Source organism: Argentina silus, assembly GCF_951799395.1.
Source record: "Argentina silus genome assembly, chromosome: 4".
Classification (NCBI taxonomy): Eukaryota; Metazoa; Chordata; class Actinopteri; order Argentiniformes; family Argentinidae; genus Argentina; species Argentina silus.
In genome coordinates this window covers 16160424-16182474 of record NC_139658.1, presented here as the reverse complement: position 1 = coordinate 16182474, position 22051 = coordinate 16160424, and the positions used below count along the sequence as shown (strand labels likewise).

At 41.8% G+C, this 22051-nt stretch overlaps 2 protein-coding genes across 2 annotated transcripts in view; both read left to right on the top strand.

The window, feature by feature from the left end:
* mmp24 (matrix metallopeptidase 24) overlaps positions 1-22051 on the top strand; it is a gene marked incomplete at both ends in the record, with an annotated part of 184028 nt that overhangs the window by 74916 nt on the left and 87061 nt on the right. The window lies entirely within an intron of this gene.
* Positions 49-21122, top strand: uqcc1 (ubiquinol-cytochrome c reductase complex assembly factor 1). The gene is made up of 9 exons (XM_083668855.1): positions 49-251; positions 1854-1961; positions 2772-2882; positions 5921-5993; positions 7081-7138; positions 7899-8007; positions 15757-15834; positions 16184-16297; positions 20389-21122. Exons 1-9 carry the CDS (start codon positions 177-179, stop codon positions 20521-20523), a joined length of 861 nt encoding a protein of 286 aa, XP_083524981.1. The 5' UTR covers positions 49-176; the 3' UTR covers positions 20524-21122.

The window sequence follows — 22051 nt, the reverse complement described above, 5'->3', positions numbered from 1 at the left end:
CAGAACGGTCAACATTTGTGGTGGGACAGATTCCTTTGACATTGCCGGGGAGGAGGAGTGTCAGAAGAACCGTGTGTGTTACGAAACACACAAGATTTAGCTAATTGGAAAAACACGATTAATTGATTCCCGCTTCTTAGTTGCAATACTTCATTATTGTAGCTTTTGGCGGAGTCATGTATCGGCGACTATTACACTCCGCTGTGAAGAACATTATAAATGTATCAGCGTCCAGAGCCACCTTCGGAAAGGTAAATCTTCAAGGCTTGCTTACATGAAAAGCTAGCTAATAGCTGTCACGTCTTAACCAGTTGCTAAATAAAACTACTCATTACAGTCGTCCTGTTGTGAACGTAGCTACGACAAGTAATAGTCACCGTATACCTATGCGTATTGGCTCTTTGGTGTTGCAGACAATTGATGATAGGGCTGCATGATTGAAATCAAAACATCAAGTTCATGAGTTAGCTAAGTTCGCTAGCATTTTACGGGTGAACTTGGCAGTGACAACAGTTACATCCATCCCATCTTGAATTTTAATGTAGCAAACATATTTCATGCTACAAATGCACTATAATTTCATGATAACGTTTTAGTCACGGTGTTGCGTTGGAGTCGAATTCCGATAGAGTTGTCTTCAAACCTCCAGTTTGAAAGCTGGGCACTATATTTCAAGAATTGTTAATGTAATTAGATAAGCATGTTTCTTAGAAGATAATTATCGTAGACAACTCAAACAACGCTACAAGTACGATCAACAATCCCAGCCTATTAGCCTACAATCTAAAAGTCACTTAAATGTCACTTAAAGCTTAGTTAAATTGTAGCCAGTTTGAAATGGCAGCCTAATATTTCCGTTTGTCATGTTTGCTATTGTGAACATAGTGTTATGATTATAGTACTGTTTCTCTGTAGGTGTTGTATTTGAACTTAAGATCTAGTAGTCTGCATTGATCATCAATGAGGATAACGCATTTAAATTCATCAGAGCATATCAAATTGGGTGCCAAATGAAAGCTAAGAGTCTATTTTTGGGAAATTAAATAAGAAATACATTTCTCAACCATTTTCCATCATTAGCATAGGGATAAGCTAAGACTGACTTCTGATCCAACATATGAAAACGTGTTTATAAAACATCACCAGAAAAAGTATTTAAAGGTGTTCAGAGAAACATCAAACCTCATTAATGTTCAAGTATAGACCCCGGCCACCTAATATCAACACTTATATTTAGTTTTGAGGAAATGGTTTGGCTTCTGTAGGTTTACGAATCATTACCCAGTCTCTGAGTCATTCTGTTACCAAAAGCCCACATAAGTGTAAGTTATTTTCTCTCCCTCATGAGGAGCAAGGATGAACAAAAGTAAAAAATCTTTCAAAGAGTTTTTGAACCCCTTTTTTTGGTGCCAAAATTGGTATTTTGGTATAATGAAGAAAAATATACAAAAACATAAATTAAAAGTTGATGATGTATTATTTTATTACCTCAAATCCAAAAATCATGCATTTCTGTGGGGGGCTCATTTAGTCATTCTGTTACCATAATTCTGATGTAAATCCACTTCACTAACTGTAGCTCAACAACCAAAACATATTTTTTCAAACTTTTTTCAAAGGTATTCTATGATCGCTAACACCCCACTCTGTATGCAGACATTTTTAAATCTTAATTTGGAGCAAATATTTAACAGTTTTGGGGAAACAGGGTTACAAAAACCCAGGGAGATTTTATGGTCATTCTGTTACCAAACTTTGAAGTAAATGTTTTTTGTTTAATTTTTATTTGGAATTGTTAGAAGTAGTCCTTGTGCATAGAGTTGTATGTGCTATGTTCTATCTCTCTCTTTTAGGCATTCGAGCAAGAGACTTGTCTTACCAGAGCGTTAGTGGCTTGCCGGTTGGTAGGTGCCTCCTCTCCATCCATGACACAATGTCGGACACTTCACAGTTCTACACGGGTAAGCTCTCCACTATCATTTCACAGTATTACATGGGTAGGCTGTCAGTGTCCATCACTCCACAGCAAGGCTGGAACTATATACCTTTACTGATGGTTATCTCAGTCTAGCCAAAGCCCAAGGACTGTGCTGACTTTAGAATTTTGCCAATTAGGGTAGGTGATGACTGTGGTGCAAAATGACGTGAACGTTTGGCAATATGAGGCTGTGTATCCCAACAGTAGTGGTGAATGATTAATCAAAACTTCTGCTATTAAAGTGCTTTCATTTCTACATCTTAACATGGATATGTATGAAAATACCCTCAATTGACCTAAAACCCGAATTGCTGGAGCATAGAATCAAAAAGAACACTTTTGGCGAACTGTCCAAACGAATATGGATGTGACTGTACAGATGACTGTTCCATGTTATGGATTTGGTAACTATAAGATGGTCACATTATTAACACATCCATGTACTTAGAGTTTGGCAGCTGAACATTATACACACACTATACTGAAGTGTTGTTCAGGACATGGCAGTGTTGGATGGTCATCATGATTCCAAACCACACTGGCCATACTAATAATAGCTTAACCTATTAAAATACAGGGCAGCTGCACTCGTCTAACACAGCATTGCAGATGTTTACCATATGTGTGTGTGTATTGTGTGTGTGCATGTCAATGTGCAGATTAGCGTGTGTGTCTTTTTGTTCTTGCATAACGCTGGTTATATTCTTGGAGCAATGTGTCCTTGAGTTGTTTTGATTCTGTCAGCCCCCCTGGTGAGGTGTATCTGTATCAACACTGCCCCCCCCCCCCCCAGGTCTTCAATGTGAAGGAGACCCCCCAGCAGGCGACAGAGGAGGAGGTGGGGGCCTTCACCAAGCTCATCGAGGCCATGGGCTTCACAGGACCCCTCAAATACAACAAATGGGTGAGTGTGTCTGTGTCACTGACCCTCCACAATATTATGACAGTAATACAAACCATAAGTAAGACAGTAAACAGTTAAAGAGACAGGTCGGATTTCCTTTGCATTGACTAATGAACATACAGAGTGGAGTGGCATGTCAGGGGGGAGGTGAGGCCTCTGGAGCCTAGCAAGGTGGCACTAGTCATGGGCTGTCAGTCAGGAGGACCCTGCTTCAATGAGTACCAATGGGTTCTAAGCAGCATTAGGCCAATGATTATGTGCAGGAAGAAGCTGTTAAATGGTTGCTTAGCTGATATTTTGCATTTCCATGTGACCTTCAGTATCTCATTTGCTTGAATTAGAACTTTACACATGTTGGATCTGGATCAAACGCTGATGCATATTCCAAAAGAGGCGTGAGAACAGTGTGATTTGGAGGTATGGCTACACGAGTCTATTACAAAAGTATATCCTTTCAAGTACAGTAGCATTTTTTGATGAATCAGCCAAGCACCTCAAAGCAATCTATTATTGTCCCAGTAGGGAAATACATTATGCAGCCAGGAGTTGATGCAAGACATGTTGATACATAATTTAAAAAAATATTGAGGCAGCATGTGGGGTGAGGTGCTACCACAGGATAAGGGGTTGATTAACTGGTATAGTGGCTCAGGGAGGCAGGGTGAAAGTCCAGACAAGTCTTAAGGTTAAACAAAGCATGTCATAGATGAACTCACAAGCATGTACATCAAACAGTTCAAAATAAAGCTGGCCAAAGAAACAGCCACATGCTGCCCTCAGTCCCATCCAACCTGTGTGGCTGCAGCATATACTAAAAGAAGGGTGAGTGGTACGAGCAATAACTTTGATTGATAACCAGTTTCAGCTGGGCCCATCTAACCAGCATATGCCCTTAAAATGGATGGGCTTGTAGTGTTTGGAGGGCCGGAGGTGGTGACAACCCCTCATGATATCAAAATACATACATACATACATACATACATTTATACATACACTGACACAGTTCACATCACAAATGTCCTGCTTTCACCTCTCCTTTCTTTGACCAACTTATCACGTAGCTTGCTAGCCACGTCTCTTTCCAGGTGACAGATGTCATATGCTGCTGTGATGCAGATATCCTACCTAACAACAAGCAACCACTCAAACCAGTGTCAAATTAGCTGAGCTGTTGACATACAAAACCCCTAATGCTGATTATGTAGGGGATTATGTAGGGGACAGCTGGAAATGCTGTCTCTGCAAGTTGTTTTAAGAAAATAATATTTATTTTAGCAGTTGGGAGTGATGGCCTGCTGGATAGAAGTACTAATCGCGGGCCGTATGTTGACCAAGGCTGATTTATACTGAGAAAGAGATGCAATGTTTAATGATGTATAATGTTAAAAGTCTTGCCAGTGTCAGTGCTTGAATAAGTTTGGTTGGATCATAACAGGCTGTGCCAATGTTTGATTTTCAGCTGAGGGTCAAGAGGGGCAAGAGTGGTGTGCTCTCATCCACTCGTGACCCATCAGGTCACAGGCTGTTTCCACCTAGCCCCAACTGTCACTAGGATTATATTTACATTTGGATGTTGTGTGTTTAATCCTAATCGCACATTGGATTGGTAGGCAAAACAGGTCCTGGGACCTAGCTCTAAAGCTCCCCGGCAGGCCAAACGACAACTCATATGATATATTTGAAGACATTTGTACATATAAAATAGTTTTTTTCAAACTATCCCGATTTCAGTCAGCTGACAAAATACAATATTATTTCTTCCTTGCCAGGGGTGGTGTTGAACGAAAGAGACGTATCTTTCAGGATAGTGACTGAAATCGTGATGGCTTACAACTAAAACTTAATGAAAGCCATTATTTCCTCCACAAACATGATCAGAGATGAGTCAATAAATAGCTTCTTTTTTTTTTTTTCATTGGCATTGCCACTGGGATGGGGTCTTACAGCCACAGAGTAAGGAGCTTGAGTAAGTTCAGTTTGAAAAGCTCCAAACCAAAAGGGGTTATGGTTTAGCGAGGGACTGCACTGGCTGATTTCACTTTGATTTTCCTCCTCATTTAAAAAAATTGCAACTGAGAACAAGATTTATTTCTGGGAGGTGTGGTTTGATGTACCATCCAAAGCCCAACTTCAAATTTGTCAGAGAAAAGCGAGGAGTCACAACTCACGTGATGGTCTGTTCTCCGACTGATTTGATTTAGAAAATTGAAAATACTGGGTATATGTCCATAGTTATGTTTTTATACACATTAGTCGATGTATATGACTATACCAATGCTAAATAAACTATTTTCAACAGGCAAAGTTGGTTTTTCGTTTCAGTTCCTCTTTAAATTGGTTTGGTGTCAAAAGCCAGAGGGGGCATGCCAAGCACACCAAGTCTCAACCATGCTGCTGGCCTGCTGTGGGGGCCAGGGGTCATTCACTACCTTGCCAACCTGGTCCATGCACTTCTCAGTGAGGAGGGCACAGTCTAGGGTCAGCCCATCTGTTTTTACATGTAGTTTTTCACAGCACCAGATATGATATTGTGCCAGTTCAGCTTGCTTTTAGATAGCTGTGCTGGAAAATGCACGGTAGGGTTCCGGTAGGTAAGATCAGGGCTTTACACACCACAGGGCTGTCCAGAACCTACCGTGCTGGCTTGGGTATATCCTTTTTATGTTGTCCTTTCCAGCACGGTCACAGCAACTATGGTGGATGCATCTTCATTTAGACGTGTAACCAGGAAGGCTCCACTCAGCTGTGTGAAATGTAGTGTGAACCAAATAAGGGCGCAGCAGTGGAGTTGAGTAGAGTTGATTTGAAGTAGATGCCCACTGCTGAGGGTTTGAACTCAGAGACGAATGCCCGGCAAGATGCCTGGTGAGAGATTTACCCAGGATGATCCACATTCCACTCCTCTTATGAAGCTGCACATCATGGCCAAAGCCCTCCTTTACTTTTTTTATGTGAGCTCTTCTAGAAAACAGAAATGTTGGACCTGTTACATCATTGATAACTGATGAACTGATTCACTTTTTCTTTTTTTTTCATAGAAAATCAAGATTGCGGCATTGCGCATGTACACATGCTGTGTAGAGAGAATCAACTATGATGAATTCTTTGAAAGTAAGTATTCTGAGTTTCAATTCTCCCAGTCAGATGTCAAACATCCAGTACAGACCATGGTTGATCGTCTGTCACTTCCAGGATCCTTGTTCTGGTGCTTACTTTGGTGGGCTGAATTCTCACTTGAAGTCTTTGCACAAAATTCATTAAAATACCCAATTGACATCAATGCATGACTAGAGCCCTATCATTTCGGTGATGCGGAATTAGGCAATATGCAAAATTGCATTGAAATGATAATAAAGTAACTTAATTTGATCCATGGCAATTAGATTTTATGAAGTGTACACATTCATGATTCATGCTTTTCTACACTGCAACAACCCAGTAGTTCTGCAGAAATGTCCTGTCTGTGTCCGTGTGTAACTCCAGAGCTGGCTTTGTGTGTGTAGCCAGTTAGTGAACGTGTAGGTAAAAATAGCTTTTCAAAACATAATTCAACATTAACTGCAAAGCGTCTGCTGTCACCTTGTGCCTTCAGTCTGGGTGCGCTTGTTTGACAATGCTGCGAGTGACGGGTCTCACAAAGATTACACTTGGTATAAAAAGAAAAAAAAGCCTTGTGTTGTCGTTGTTGTTGTTGTTGTTATTATTATTATTATTATTATTACTATTATTATTATGACAACTTAAGAAAAGATTCCTCATCAAATTAACATGCCAAGAAAATAATGCAATAAAACCAGCACTATCGGTCTGAATCAGCCATTTTAAAGCAGTGTTTTTGAATACATGTCCATGTTTATCTTTAAGAACCAAATCCCTGTGGATCTCCATGGTAACATGGAGGGAAGGGCTGGTGAGGCCTAGTGTTCAGTGTTGTCATACACAGACCCAAAGTCCCCAAGTTGTTTCACTGTACAAATGGGCCTACAGGGACTCCTTCATTCACGCCCTGAATGGTTTACATGACACTTTACAGGCTGCTGAGGTTGCTTTCCTTAGCGTGGGGAGAGAGCTGCTGTAAAGTGGGTTTGGACTAAAGGTCTGGGTGCGAGTGTACCAGGTCTTGGCGTGTGTGTGTGTGCGTGCGCATGCGTGCGCCCCAGTCGTGGCTGACACACCTCTGTGCCGTGTCCGTCAACAGAATGCTCCCTCCCTGATACGCTCAACTCGTGGTTCCTGGTGGCCCAGCTGCATGTCTGGTGAGTACCGTCTTACTGTCTCTAATAGGTAGAATACTGGGAACTGGGATCCATACATTTCATGAAATATTTGTTAAAAATTAATATTTCTGAGGCTCCTTTCAACACGGCACTCTGTGCTTAGATAGGTATGCACTTGGATAGTCCTGCGCTGAGATGTTCTGGCGACAAGATATCCTACACTCTAATAGGCCCACGCACAATTGACTGGATGCTGAAAAGGCGTACGCTGGAATAGGTCACATGCTGAAATAGGATTGCTCCATAGTGGTGTGACACCATTTCCCCCCTCTACAGGCCAGGGCTGATTTTTAAATACTTTCAAATATGTTATTTTTTTTTCCTACCTTGCCATTTTTCCTTGACCTGGTTTGAATGTTAGAAAGTTCAAGACAAGGAGGAAGAGGAAAAGTCACAAGGGAAAAAGTAGTGATGAGACATGCTGACAACTTTCCATCCCCATTGTTGACTTCTTATGCCCCCCAGAAATTCAATCAAGAGATTGAGGCATGTATGATACCCACGGATGACTCGTGTTCGATTTTGCATTTTGTGCTGTGATCCCTCTTCATCTGTCTCCATCTCTCTTTTCTCTCAATAATTGTCAATTATGAAAGCAGAACATAAGAGTGCTGCTGTGTGAACTTCAGCAGTACACAAACTGTTAAAGGTTATCCCTCTGAACTGAATAACCAGACAGAGTAGCTCTCTTAAAGGGTTTCTCCTGGTCAGAGTATGATGTCTGTGCTCCCCGCTGTAGGATGTGTCTGGTGCGAATGCGGCAGGAGGGCCGTGAGGGAAAGTACATGTGCCGCTACATTGTCCACTCCATGTGGGAGGACGTGGAGCAGAGGAGCAAGATCATGGGGGTGAGTCATCAACTGTATCCCAATACCACCAAGGAGTTAAAAATGAGTGTGTGCTGGTGCTACATCCTTCATCCCATTTGGAAATCCCATACTCAGCAGAAGGGCACCTTTTTCAAAGTCTGTTGTTGAAATACCCAACACATAATTTCTGTCTGTCAATAATGTCACTTTGATAGGGAGGCAATTTTACGAAAAATTAATACATATCGTTTAGAGGCACTTAACACTGCCTTGCCCTCAGCACTAACCAGTGCCGTCAGACTAAAGTTTTTTGGCGTACTTTTTTTGCTGACAGTGTAATCACTAAATTAGACACATTACAAACAATAACTCTGAGGTGAGAGTTGAGATTCTTATCTTTTATTTGAAGGTATTTGTGTACATATTGATTTCACCAATTAGAAATGACAACACTTTTTATACATAGTCCCCCTTTTTCAGGGTACCAAAAGTAATGAGACAATTGGGTTTCTGGTGAGTCAGATGTGTTCCGTCAAATCATTTGTGCTTCTACAGTACACAAAGTGTACTTCTTCAGTGGATGAAGAATGCAAAGAATTCTCACCATAATTAAGAAAAATGCCAAAACAACATTAGGAACAGTCTCCTGGAGGTAGGTGTAAATGTATCAGAGACTACCATCTGCAGAATATGTCACCAGCCAAATTACTGAAGCTTCACTGCAAGGTTACAGTTTGTCTTAAATGATGATGTAACTGTTGATGGCAGCAGCCAAATGTATTCTGTGTGTACAGAAACATCTTCTCTGAGTATTATTTTTATATATATATATATATATATATATATATATATATATATATATATACACACCACAGTGTACCCATCTTCTGATGGCTACTTCCAGCAGGATAGCGCGCCATGTCACAAAGCTCTTTTCATCTCAAACTGGTTTCTTGAACATGACAATGAGTTCACTGTACTCCAATGGCCTCCACAGTCACCACATCTCAATCCAATAGAGCACCTTTGGGATGTGGTGGAACGGGAGATTCGCATCATGGATGTGCAGCCGACAAATCTGCAGCAATGATGCTACCATGTCAATATGGACCAAAATCTCTGAGGAATGTTACCAGCACCTTGTTGTATCTATGCCACATGAAGAAGAGTTGTATGAAGTTCCCCCTTTGAGCCTTAAGTTATGCTTTCCATTACATGTTGTTGAAATCTTGTAAATCATTTACAGTTACAACTTGTAATAGAGGGGCATGTGAAATCTGTAGCTGACCAGCATGGTAGTCCACCATGTTTTGTGACTTCACCTGCCCTCCTGTTGTTTTCTGACACGCACACCCACACCTCTCGAACCCCAGCTGGGGGTGTGTATGTGTGTGTGGCGGCGTGTGTCTGTGTGTGTGTGTGTGTGTGTGGGGGGGGGGGGACCACCAGGGGATGACGTCACCGTTCCCCTTGCCACCATCGGCCGGCTGGCGTTTCTTCCATGCTGTCACACCTCTCCCTCCCTCCGAGGGGACTGTAAAATCAGAAGGGGAAAGTTTCAGCAGGAACTTTATAAGAAATCCTGTCATGTTCGGGTGTTTGTCAGGGAGAAGTGATGAGGTCATCGTCAGTGTTGTTGTTTAGGCCCGCTGAGGCTGGAGAGCTGCCGCCAGGCCAGTGATATAGAGTCACTCGTTCTTCAAACCCAATACCATCTACTTCCATTGAAAATTACTCATGTCTGGTCGCTTTGTCGCTCATTTTAGCTTTTGGTTTGTAGTCTCGCATAGCCATACCTCCAAATCATGTTTGCTCAGTGTCTCATGATTTGGGCACGGCTTCAGAATGCATAGCTTGTGGGTAGTTTAGGGAGATAACGGGGCTTGGGAATGGCATAGGGTATCTGTGACAGGGTTTTCTGTCACAGTATGAATGCACAGCTGCTGCTAAAACACTGGTTTCATGTGAAATGTAATTGTCTCTGCTGGCTTGTTCATTTCCGTGTTCATGTTTCCTTGAACATTTCCAAAATAAATAACGACTCCATTTCAACCTTTTTTTTTTTTTTTTTCAATTTTTAACCGTTAAAAAATTACCTCCACTAACCGTTAATATATACCGGTTATTATTGGGGTTTTTTTAATTATGTTTTCATTACATTTAAGTTGACAACATTTAAGGTTGTCAGTTGAGAGAGATTTCTTTTTCACCAGATGTTGGTAACAACCCAAGTAATCCATACATACAAAGAAACCAAAAAAAATACGTTCAGAAATTAAGTCTTAAATGTCTAATAATGTGAAATGACACAGGGAAAAAGTATTGAACACATGAAGAAAGGGAGGTGCAAAAAGGCATGGAAAGCCAAGACAACAATTGAAATCTATCAGTAATTAAAAAGCAATCCAGCCCCTTGTCAGTGCAAATTAATATCAGCTGGTTCAGTCCCAACTGATTGCCTACAAAAAGGTGTCATTGCCAAGGTGCCACACAAGACACATCTCATGATGGGTAAAAGCAAAGAGCTGTCTCAAGACCTTCGCAACCTAATTGTTGCAAGACATAACAATGGCATTGGTTACAGGCGCATTTCTAAGCTTCTGAATGTTCCAGTGAGCACTGTTGGGGCCATAATACGGAAGTGGAAAGACAATCACCATAAATTTGCCTCGATCAGGTGCTCCTTGCAAGATTTCTGACAGAGGAGTGAAAAGAATAATCAGAAGAGTTGTCCAAGAGCCAAGGACCACTTGTGGAGAGCTTCAAAAAGACCTGGAATTAGCAGGTACTGTTGTCTCAAAGAAAACAGTAAGTAATGCACTCCACCGCCATGGCCTGTATGCACGCTCACCACGCAAGACTCCATTGCTGAAAAAAAAGCATGTTGAAGCTCGTTTAAAGTTTGCTGCACAATATTTGGAAAAGCCAGTGAAATACTGGGAGAATATAGTGTGGTCAGATGAGCGCAAAATTGAACTGTTTGGATGCCATAATACACACCATGTTTGGAGGAGAAATGGCACTGCACATCACCCTAAAACACCATACCAACAGTGAAGTTTGGAGGTGGGAACATCATGGTGTGGGGCTGCTTTTCAGCAAATGGTACTGGCAAACTTCACATAATTGAAGGAAGGATGAATGGGCAAATTTACAGAGACATTCTTGACCAAAATCTGCTGCCATCTACCAGGATGATGAAGATGAAACGAGTGTGGACATTTCATCCCAAAGACAATGATCCCAAACCCACAGCCAAGGAAACTCTCAATTGGTTTCAAAGAAAGAAAATAATGCTGCTAGAATGGCCCAGCCAATCACCTGACTTAAATCCCATTGAAAATCTATGGAAAGAACTGAAGATCAAGATTCATAGAAGAGGCCCACGGAACCTTCAAGATTTGAAGACTGTTTGCGTGGAAGAATGGGCCAAAATCACACCAGAGCAATGCATGCGACTAGTTTCTCCATACAGGAGGTGTCTTGAAGCTGTCATTACCAACAAAGGCTTTTGTACAAAGTATTAAATAAATATCAGTAAGCGTGTTCAATACTTTTTCCCTGTGTCATTTCACATTATTACACACAACTTAATTTCTGAACTTATTTGTTTTGGTTTCTTTGTATGTATGGATTACTTGACATTTTCACCAGATGTTGGTAACAACCCATGTCAATAGCACCTTTGGAAATATATTTACTGAGAAAAATGGTGACGTGTTCAATACTTATTTCACCCGCTGTACGCCCTTCCCTACCAATCGTAACACTCGCTCCTGCTCACTAATGGATCTTCCTTTCCTTCCCTCACCCAATGTATACAGTGCATTCGGAAACTATTCAGACCCCTTAACTTTTTCCACATTTTGTTATGTTACAGCCTTATTTTTTTCCTTATCAATCTACACACAATACCCCATAATGACAATGAGAGAACAGGTTTTTTGGAAATGTTTGCTAATTTATTACAAATAAAAAACTGATTACATTTACATAAGTATTCAGACCCTTTACTCAGTACTTTGTTGAAGCACCTTTGGCAGCGAATTCAGCCTCAAGTCTTCTTGGGTATGACGCTATAAGCTTGGCACACCTGTATTTGGGGAGTTTCTCCCATTCTTTTGGGTTTGTCATTATGGGGTATTATGTGCAGATTGTTGAGGGAAAAAAATAATTTAACCCATTTTAGAATAAGGCTGTAACATAACAAAATGTGGAATAAAGGTCTGAATACTTTCTGAATGCACTGGATATTCAATCTTGTTTCCACTCATCCACGGTCACGAAGCCATTGACCTCATAAAGTGCCTGGAATCTAACCAGGAGGAGGTCCATGAACCCCCGGAGCTTCCAGAGCTTGTCCGATTTGTCCACGGCAGGGTCCATGTTATCTTGGAGATGGAGATATCTGAAAATGCATATGATAAGATTAATGAGTTTAAGCCTAACATGTATTGCCATCATTGTATTTATTTATATGTATTAAGTAAGAGAACGGAACTCGGAAGAGAGCGCAAGAAAATAAAACACAAATCATTACCTCCAGATCATGTCAAAGCGGTCCCTTGCCATGGCCTTGGGGACGTGGGTCTGGTACAACCATTTGGTCTGCCTCCAGTAATCCCTGCGTGCTGGCAGCTTCAAAATGCCGAAGGTGAAACACAGCCCGACAAATGTCTTCATCTCCGTTTTGGAGACAGGGTTCCTGTCTATCATTAAAAATGGATAGTGCATACTATATCAGGCAGTTCCTCAAGTCAGCAGCCGGCGAATAATGAAACATTGTAGGTGGGCCGCCGTGAGGCCAATGGTGACTTTGAAAGAGCCTCAAACCTCAAATATTAAAATGGGAGAGAACTATCCATGGGTCACCAACATCCCAGTCACATCTCAAAACTGGCCTATATGAGGCCAGAATTAAAATCGTTACGGAAAATAAAGAGGGAGAAATTCACCCCTCATTTGAAAAAATTCACAAGTCCAAAGTAAAATTAGAATGGCTTAACAGAGTGAATGACAGTGAGTGTCCAATTTACAGTGAACCAGGTTGAAAATGTCAGGGTAGACTAGAAGAGCCCTACCCTAGACTAGAAGAGCTAAGCCCTACTTTTGACCTGGTAGATGAGGAGAAAAGGAGAAATACAGGATCAGTGCTAAATCATTTAAGATGGAAAACCCCAAGTGAAGCTAGTGCCAGCAGCGCAGGCCCCCAGCAGCGCAGGCCCCCAGCAGTGCAGGGCCACAGCAGCAGAAAATAGATCATTTCTATCGATGGACCTGTATCTGAATCCTATATTTGGATTGTGTACAAATAATGAGGTACATATACATGTTTAAATCTCATTAATTGTACAATATAAAGATACATGCCAAAATATCAACTTAATTATTCTGAATTTCGACAGTTTTTTCTTGAAGCAGATAAAGCGAGAGATGCAAAAGAGTTTTTTTGTTGCTGTGAGAGCATAAGAGGGAGGATTGAGGAAGAGAGCTCTGTTTGTTTTGTTGTTTATTCTTTGACTTTAGTTATGGATAATAAAGGTGGTGAAGTGAATGAACAAAGGCTGTTTTTGCCAAGGTAGCACCAGTCACTTCAGAGTGGGACTGATGTTCTATTGGCTTCCATGTGAGTTTTGATGGCACGTTATCATCAGAGGACATACAGATTTGCACTTGGGGAAAACGCCTTAGAATGTTGGTTTTCTCGTGGTAGAAGGTATAAAGTGCTTCAAGATTTTATTCCATTTGTAATTTTAATTTTAACAAAGCTAAAATGAATTACATTGCAAAATACATTTTGAGAAAGTCAGAGAAGGAGGAGGATGTGGCTTCAAAACGCTGCTCCAGCGCTTCTAGTGTTAAACAACATTATAAATGAATGGCATATTGTAAATAGTAATGTAGTTGAGGCCTGTTTCACCCAAAACCTGTATAATTAGCATGTTTCACCCACTCCTGTCTAGATAAAGCTAGTTTCACCTAAACCTGTCAATGTGTAAAGCATGTTTTCCATAGACGACATGGGCATACCGTACGTCAACATCATGACCTCATTCTCTGTGGCAGGACTCAGGCTTGAGAGCGTTGAAGATTGATGATGACTGCATTAGTTAGCCCCTGCTGTAAGCTCCCAACTCATTAGCCTTCTCCTGAAGCTTAACCACTCCTGAGCCCTGGCCTTCGCCTTGGCAGACGCCCTGCGTGGCACTGCCCCAACCTGGCCTCAGTTTCCTGCCCCTCCACCCAGCCCTGCCGGCCTGGGGGCACCATCGGGGCAAAGCCATCATTTCTGAGGAGAGGCATGATGCGATGAAGGAACTTTTGTTAACACAAGGAACAAAACATGGCATGGAGCTTGTGTGTGTGTGTGTGGGGGCGGGGGCTACAGGGGGTGTTGAGAGTGGGGTTGGGGATGGTGATGGTGGTGGTGGTGGGGGGGGGTCTTATAGCGTAGCAATAACAGAAAGTGAGACATGACACTCATTTGAAGCAAGAGTGCTCCCTGGGGTGTTTGGTGAACAGTATTAAATATCCTAGCTGGGAGGAGTTGTATCGGCAGACAGGCTGTGCTAAACGTTGCCACATGTAGATGATTATGCAAAGGTCTCTTAATGATGCACAGGTGTATTGCTTTCACTCGACTCGCACCGTGCAGAATAATGAATAAACAAGATCCCTTTCAAAACCTATTCCTTAAAAGAGCAGGGTGCGTATTCAGAGAGTACTCTTACATCAGGGTAGAAATTAGTACCAATCTACTAACAAAGGTGCTGAGGGACGGGGGTGCAAAAAATGTCACATTCCAACAATTGATTGCATGGCAAATAAAGCATTGTTTGTTTGTTTTGTTCCTTTGTAAGCTACTTTTCCATCTGGTCCCACTGAAACACAAAATCCTTACTCCTGTCTCGCATTAAAATTCCTAACTGTATTCTGTAATCCATAGGTTGCATGATCAAAGCCGACTTGCGCTTTTTCATGTAAATTACCACTAAAACATCCCCTCCTCTTTGCGTGTTGGTTGCTGCCTCCACATAGGGCCTATGAGAGAATGCGTGATGACTACACAACCTGTATGAGAGTAGATAAGGATATTTGAAAAAGACGAGTTGGTCCCATTGCTTGGTCCCCAGTAAGAACTTGATATTTAAACCATTTGCCCTTTTCATCTCCCTATTCTATCATTCATGGAAGGAGGTAATCTATCTAACAAGTTATTAAGCAAGGCCCTAGAATCAAACAATTTTCTCATTTTTACTTTGGTGTTCCCTCCAAATAACCACTAATTATGTCAGCACTGTCAGTAATTTATAGCAACAGAAGGATGGATCTTTTCAAACATTCTTCATAGCTTGTCACCATTTTGTGGTGGCTTTCAGGCAGCACTTAACACGAAAAGCATGCTGCAAAAAGAGCAGCCAGCACAAAAAAGGACATCTATCTACCAGTTTCTCCCAGACCTTCCATCCAAATTATGATTATTCCAGGAGGGAAAAATTTGTGTGAGCTCCATGTGGAAAATGTGAACAACGTGAAGTCAAGCAAAGCAGTTGTCTGGGGACTGTTTTCCCAAAATAGTGTTGTAACTACCAAATGTCCCAAGCCACACTCTGCAGCTGGTTAACCCCCCTCTCTCTAATCCCTCTCTCTCCATCTCTTTCTCTTTCTCTCTCCCCTATATCACTCTCTTCATCTCCTTCCTTCCCTCTCTGCTTGTTCTGTTTTTCTGGTCCCCCTCTGTCCTCTCTCTTATCTTCACTCACTCCCCTCTTCTCTCTCTCCTCCCAGATCGATGCCATCCACAGGAAGGAGAGTATGAGGGCCATGACAGAGACATTCTACGCTGCTATATTTGGATACGATGAGGTAAAAACATTAGCTTTGACCATTAGCTTATCTAGCCTCCACTCTGCCAGATAGTGTAACAACACAGTGGAAACATTGACTGGGATGTGGAGGCTCCAGAGACCATGTTCTGTCCTGGGTCTGGCTTGTGCCCTGATTGCTGTGGTGTGGTCAGTAGGAAAGGATTTAACCTTCACAACTGACACTGGACACAACTCTGCTCCAACACATTTACAATGACTGAACACCACTAGAACACTAAGGGACAGTTTCTCTGACACAGGTTAAGCCTAATCCTAGACTAAATTTTAAACTGGACTATAAGTGTAGTGTGTTGATGACAATTGACTTCCTGTGTGTGTTTATTCAGGGAATCCTGTCGGATGATGGGGTGCTGGCGGCAGCCCTGTGGAGGAACATGTTCAATCGTCAGTGTGAGGACCCCCGACAGCTGGAAATGATGGTGGAGTACGTCCGCAAACAGGTGAGGTCCAGATCAAGACCACCAGACACACACCCTGAGGCAGTTTTAGTACAAGACTGCAGTTTGTGTGACGCTGTCTCATCCTAAACACATTTTGAATCTGTCTTGACTTTTTACTTAAAGGTGCAAGATTTAGCTTTTTTTTTTACATTTATGGCATTCAGCAGACGCCTTTATCCAAAGCAACTTACAACAAATACATTTGTTTAACCCATTTGTGCCGGATGCTGCGCGACGCAACATTGCATCTACCGCCGGTTGCTGCGTTGCGCAACTCTGAATCTACCGCCAGTTGCTGCGTGGCGCAGCATTTTTGATTTGTCGTACTTTTCATGAGTGCAGCATATAATGCACTGTCATTGGTTCAAATGCACGAGGTGGGTCTTGTTGATTTTTTAAAACCACGTGAGCACCCAAATGTCGTGTAAATTGAGTCTATAACAACAAAATGTGGAAAAAGTGAAGGGGTCTGAATACTTTCCGCAGGCACTGTACACATTATAAAGATAACAACATATGTCCATTTGTCAGCTTATATTGTCTTTCGCTACATACCCCTGAGATGGCGTCCAATGAGAAAAGTAAGGGGCTTACTCCCCAAATCTGCAACAAAGGGACGTCTCAGAGGGGTGACAACCAAACAAGGGCATGGCAAGTGGAAGAATATAGAAATCTGCTACACCAACATTGGCAAGACGCATGCTTGCTATCTGGTACACATCTGTGCTACAGAGCTGGACAGAGAACGATTGTGATGAGAACAAACTAGGAATGATGAGATGATAACCAACAGCTGTTTTATAATTAAAATGTTTATCATAGCTTATGTTATTGATTATGATTAGCCTCCTTCCTCCAGCAGAGAGATGTTATTGATTGTTGAAATAGTTGAATAAACCATTATAGGTTTTCATTTTATTATGCATTTTAATTCTTTAATGATCAATAATTAAGGTTGTTTTTCATTAATCTAAATCAAATCGAATTCAAAATACGGGAATCACTAAATGCTAATAAATGGCACCAAGTAGACTGTAAAATCAACTGGACTACGTTTCTACCACAAGACAGCTAGGTAGCTGCTGTTCCAAGTCAGAGGTTGGTTCTGTAAGTCTATCAGGTTACACAAGTAAACTAGATACCTACAAATGTATGCAAAATTACAGAAACGATTACACCATGCATATGGACATGGGTGGGGAACGCTGGTGAGTCATTAATATTAATAAATATTAATATTATAGGCTGAGAAGCCAGTCATTTCAAACACATTTCAGAAAAACATCTTTGCGCACTAGTCACTAATCATTTACACACATTGATTGGCTATGGCACCTCTGACGCAATGGAAATTGACAATTCTCATCAGACAGACAGCAGTTTTGTACTGTCTTCCTATTGGTCTCGACGATTCGGCTCAGTCGACTGCATGCATAGCGACTGACAATTGGAGTTGAGTCCATGGGGTCAGACCTGAAAGGTACTATGTACAACTGGAAGGTAAGAGAACAGCCTCCTCCTATTCTCTCCCCCTCTCCCCTCCCCCTACTGTAGCTCTCAGAAGAGCCTCCCTCTCTAATTTGTATATTTTCCTGCCCAGTTTGATTGAAAACACTCCTGCTTGTAGAAACACCTGCAGGCTGTGTCAGCATGGGCTATGTGTTCCTCAAGACTCTGCAGGCTCTCTCTCTCGTCTGTAACCCACCCCACCCCCAAACAACACACACGCTAACCCAAAGGCAGCACACGCAAGAGAAACAACAAGCCTCAGTGCACCAGGCGCCATCAAGCTAAAATAAAGGAGTATAAAGCTAAAATAAAGGCTTATCTTTCCAGTTCTTATGGAGAGCACTGTAGATGTAACGTGCATTTGGAAAGTATCCAGACCCTTTTAACTTTTTCCACATTTTGTTGTTACAGCCTTATTCTGAAATGGATTCAATTCATTTTTTCCTCATCAATCTACACACAATACCACATAATGACAAAGCAAAAACAGGTTTAGAAATGTTTGCTAATTTATAAAAAATAAAAAAACTGATCACATTTACATAAGTATTCAGACCCTTTGCTATGACACTTGAAATTGAGCTCAGGTGCATCCTGTTTCCATTGATCTTCCTTGTGATGTTTCTCTGACTTGATTGGAGTCCCCCTGTGGTAAATTCAATTCATTGAACATGATTTGGAATGGCACACACCTGTCCCACAGTTGAGCAAAAACCATGCCATGAGGTCGAAGGAATTGTCCGTAGACCTCAGAGACGGGAGGTGTCGAGGCACAGATCTGGGCACCAAGCACCAAGACTTCCTAGAGCTGGCCACCCGGCCAAACTGAGTAATAGGGGGAGAAGGGCCATCGCCAGGGAAGTGACCAAGAACCCAATGGTCAATCTGACAGAGCTCCAGTTCCTCTGTGGAGATGGGAGAACCTTCCAGTAGGACAACCATCTCTGCAGCCCTCCACCAATCAGGCCTTTATGGTAGAGTGGCCAGTCGGAAGCCACTCCTCAGTAAAAAGCACATGACAACCCACTTGGAGTTTGCCAAAGGGCACCTAAAGGACTCTCAGACCATGAGAAACAAGATTCTCTGGTCTAATGAAACCAAGATTGAACTCTTTGGCCTGAATGCCAAGCGTCACGTCTGGAAGAAACCAGGCACCGCTCATCACCTGGCCAACACCATCCCTACGGTGAAACATGGTGGTGGCAGCATCTTGCTGTGGGGATGTTTTTCAGCAGCAGGGACTGTGGGAGACTAGTCAGGATCGAGGGAAAGATGAATGGAGCAAAGTACAGAGAGATCCTTGATGAAAACATGCTCCAGAGCGCTCAGGACCTCAGACTGGGGTGAAGGTTTACCTTCCAACAGGACAACGACCCTAAACACACAGCCAAGACAACGCAGGAGTGGCTTCGAGACAAGTCTCTGAATGTTTTTTAGTGGCCCAGCCAGAGCCTGGACTTGAACCCAATCGAACATCTCTGGAGAGACCTGAAAATAGCGGTGCACCGACGCTCCCCATCCAACCTGGCAGAGCTTGAGAGGATCTGCAGAGAAGAATGAGAGATACTCCCCAAATACAGGTGTGCCAAGCTTGTAGCGTCATACCCAAGAAGACTTGAGGCTGTAATCGCTGCCAAAGGTGCTTTAACAAAGTACTGAGTCAAGGGTCTGAATACGTATGTAAATGTGATATTTCAGTTATTTATTTTTAATAAATTAGCCAACATTTCTAAACCTGTTTTGGCTTTGTTATTATGGGGTATTGTGTGTAGATTGATGAAGGAAAACAATTCATTTAATCCATTTTAGAGTAAGGCTGTAACATAACAAAATGTGGAAAAAGTGAAGGGGTCTGAATACTTTCCGAATGCACTGTATGTTCAGTTCAAGAGAGGCATAACCTACAGGCCATATGTATATGTTGCAGGTTACATATGGTATTCCAAATGTTTCATACCAATACACAAAATAAGCAACTTACTGGGAAAAGTTTTTTTTATTTTCTTGTATTGACCATAACAATGTGTGACAGTAAAATACATATACAGTATTTAGGATACGTCATGGATGGGAGCCATATGGTTTATATGTTGGAAGAAGAATAATTCTGAAGCGGATTGAGCGCTCGCTGTTGGCAGAAAACTGTGCGTGTTGAACAATGAATAAAAATATTAATCTTGTTATATGCAGTTTGTATGGGGAATATTAAAACCTTATATTTTAGGTTATGATATGGGAGGACAGTTGTGCTTAAGCTCATTAGGCATTTAGTTATATACCCATAGATCTTTTAAGAATATATCATGAATTAAAATGACCATTGAACAGATTCCCAGATCGTGCCTTAAAAAGGGGGTTGTGATAACGCTGGCCTCTAGTCCTCTGGAACTGACCCACATTTGTTGAAAATTGACAGCAGCTTATTTCATGATGCAAATGAATATGGAAAGAAGGATAACATGAAATATACTATGTTTGGTCGACTTTATTGGGAGGGTTAATGTTTACAGCAGTATTTGTGTCTGTTTATTAGATTCCACCAGGATGAATCTTCAACACAAACCTGCTTGTGTTCCCCACAGATGCAGTTCATCGATGCCCTGGACGGAGAAGACCTGCTGCTGACAGGAGAGGTCAAGTGGCGCCCCCTGCTGGAGGAAAATGCACAGAGCATCCTGAAGGTCCCCACCCCCACCTACAACGACACAGGGCTCTGAGATGCTTGCCCCCTCCATCTCCCTGTCCTCCTCCACCCATACCCTCCTCCTCCACCCATACCCCTTTGGGTCCGGACATGCTGTAGTCAAGATAACTAATCAGGGACTCTCGCCCCTGGCCATGTTCAGCAGGGCACAACATTGTGGAACGTTTGAAAATGAATAAATTGTGTAGAACAGACAGAAATGCCATGAAAATAGCTAACATGATTCTCTCTGCGATGTTCAGTACGTTGCACCCTCCTGAAAACGATCCTGATCTACGCACACACACACACACACACACACACACAAAGTAACACAATTCAGCACTGTCGTCTCCTGGATGTCCTGAGAATAAGAAGAATCACCATCCACCACCTGCTCGTAAGGTTACACTCTCCTTTTGGAAAGAGAACTAGAAAGGATTTCTGTATTTATATTTGTTGATCTTTTCTGATATTTATAATGTACTTCATAGCCTGTCTGTCTGGTGCAACAGCTCTGTCTTCCACTGCTCTCAGAACATTATGGGGTACAACTGTTAGCCCCACCAATCATCACTGTGTATACAATTTGGCTTTTTTGTTTTAACTGAAATAAAATGTTCTCTGGTTGTATACTGTGTGTGCATGCGTGTTACTTTTTTGTGTCAAATTCTCCTCTTTACCTTCAGTGTACAATGTTTTGGAACGTTCAAACGGAAAGATGTTAAGTAGAACTAAGGAGTTCTCCTGAGAAGGACTGTGATGGCCGAAGTTCCTTGTTTGATGTATTACATTTGAAAAGTCTTGCTACAGTATCATTGCACACATTGTTCGAACATGCGATTTTCAGCTAGGGAGAATGCCAGATCTCATCGACTCCTAATGTAAAACTCCTGCCAAATTAAACAGCTTTCAATCATATTGGCGATATGAGTTGATATTTGGGTGATATGAAAATAAAGGTGATGGAGATGGTGTTCACATTTCATCCTTATTGACTCATTGACCATCTAACAGTACAGTAGGCCTAACACCAGGAAACCAGAAGAAGTGAGTGTTGTCAAATTCTTTAACGCTCCCATTCTATTCAATCATTTCATCCACACCGCTTGCACGTGCCTATGAGCATCCACAAGCACCTGTTTTCACCCGAGTCTCAAATACAAACTGGTTCTATTTGAGATGCTCCGTGCCAATCTAGGACGCACATTGACACATACACGCTGGCAGTCTTGCTGATTTAACAAAGCCTTTACAGTGCATTCGGAAAGTATTCAAACCTCTTAACTTTTTCCACATTTTATGTTATGTTACAGCCTTATTCTAGGATGGATTCAGTTAATTTTTTTCCTCATCAATCTACACACAATACCCCGTAATGACAATGCGAAAACAGGTTTTTAGAAATGTTTGTGAAATATCACATTTACATAAGTATTCAGACCCTTTGCTATGACATTTGAAATTGAGCTCAGGTGCATCCTTTTTCCATTGATCATCCTTGAGATTTTTCGACGACTCGATTGGTAGTAAATTGTAGTAAATTTTGTAAATGTTTTAAC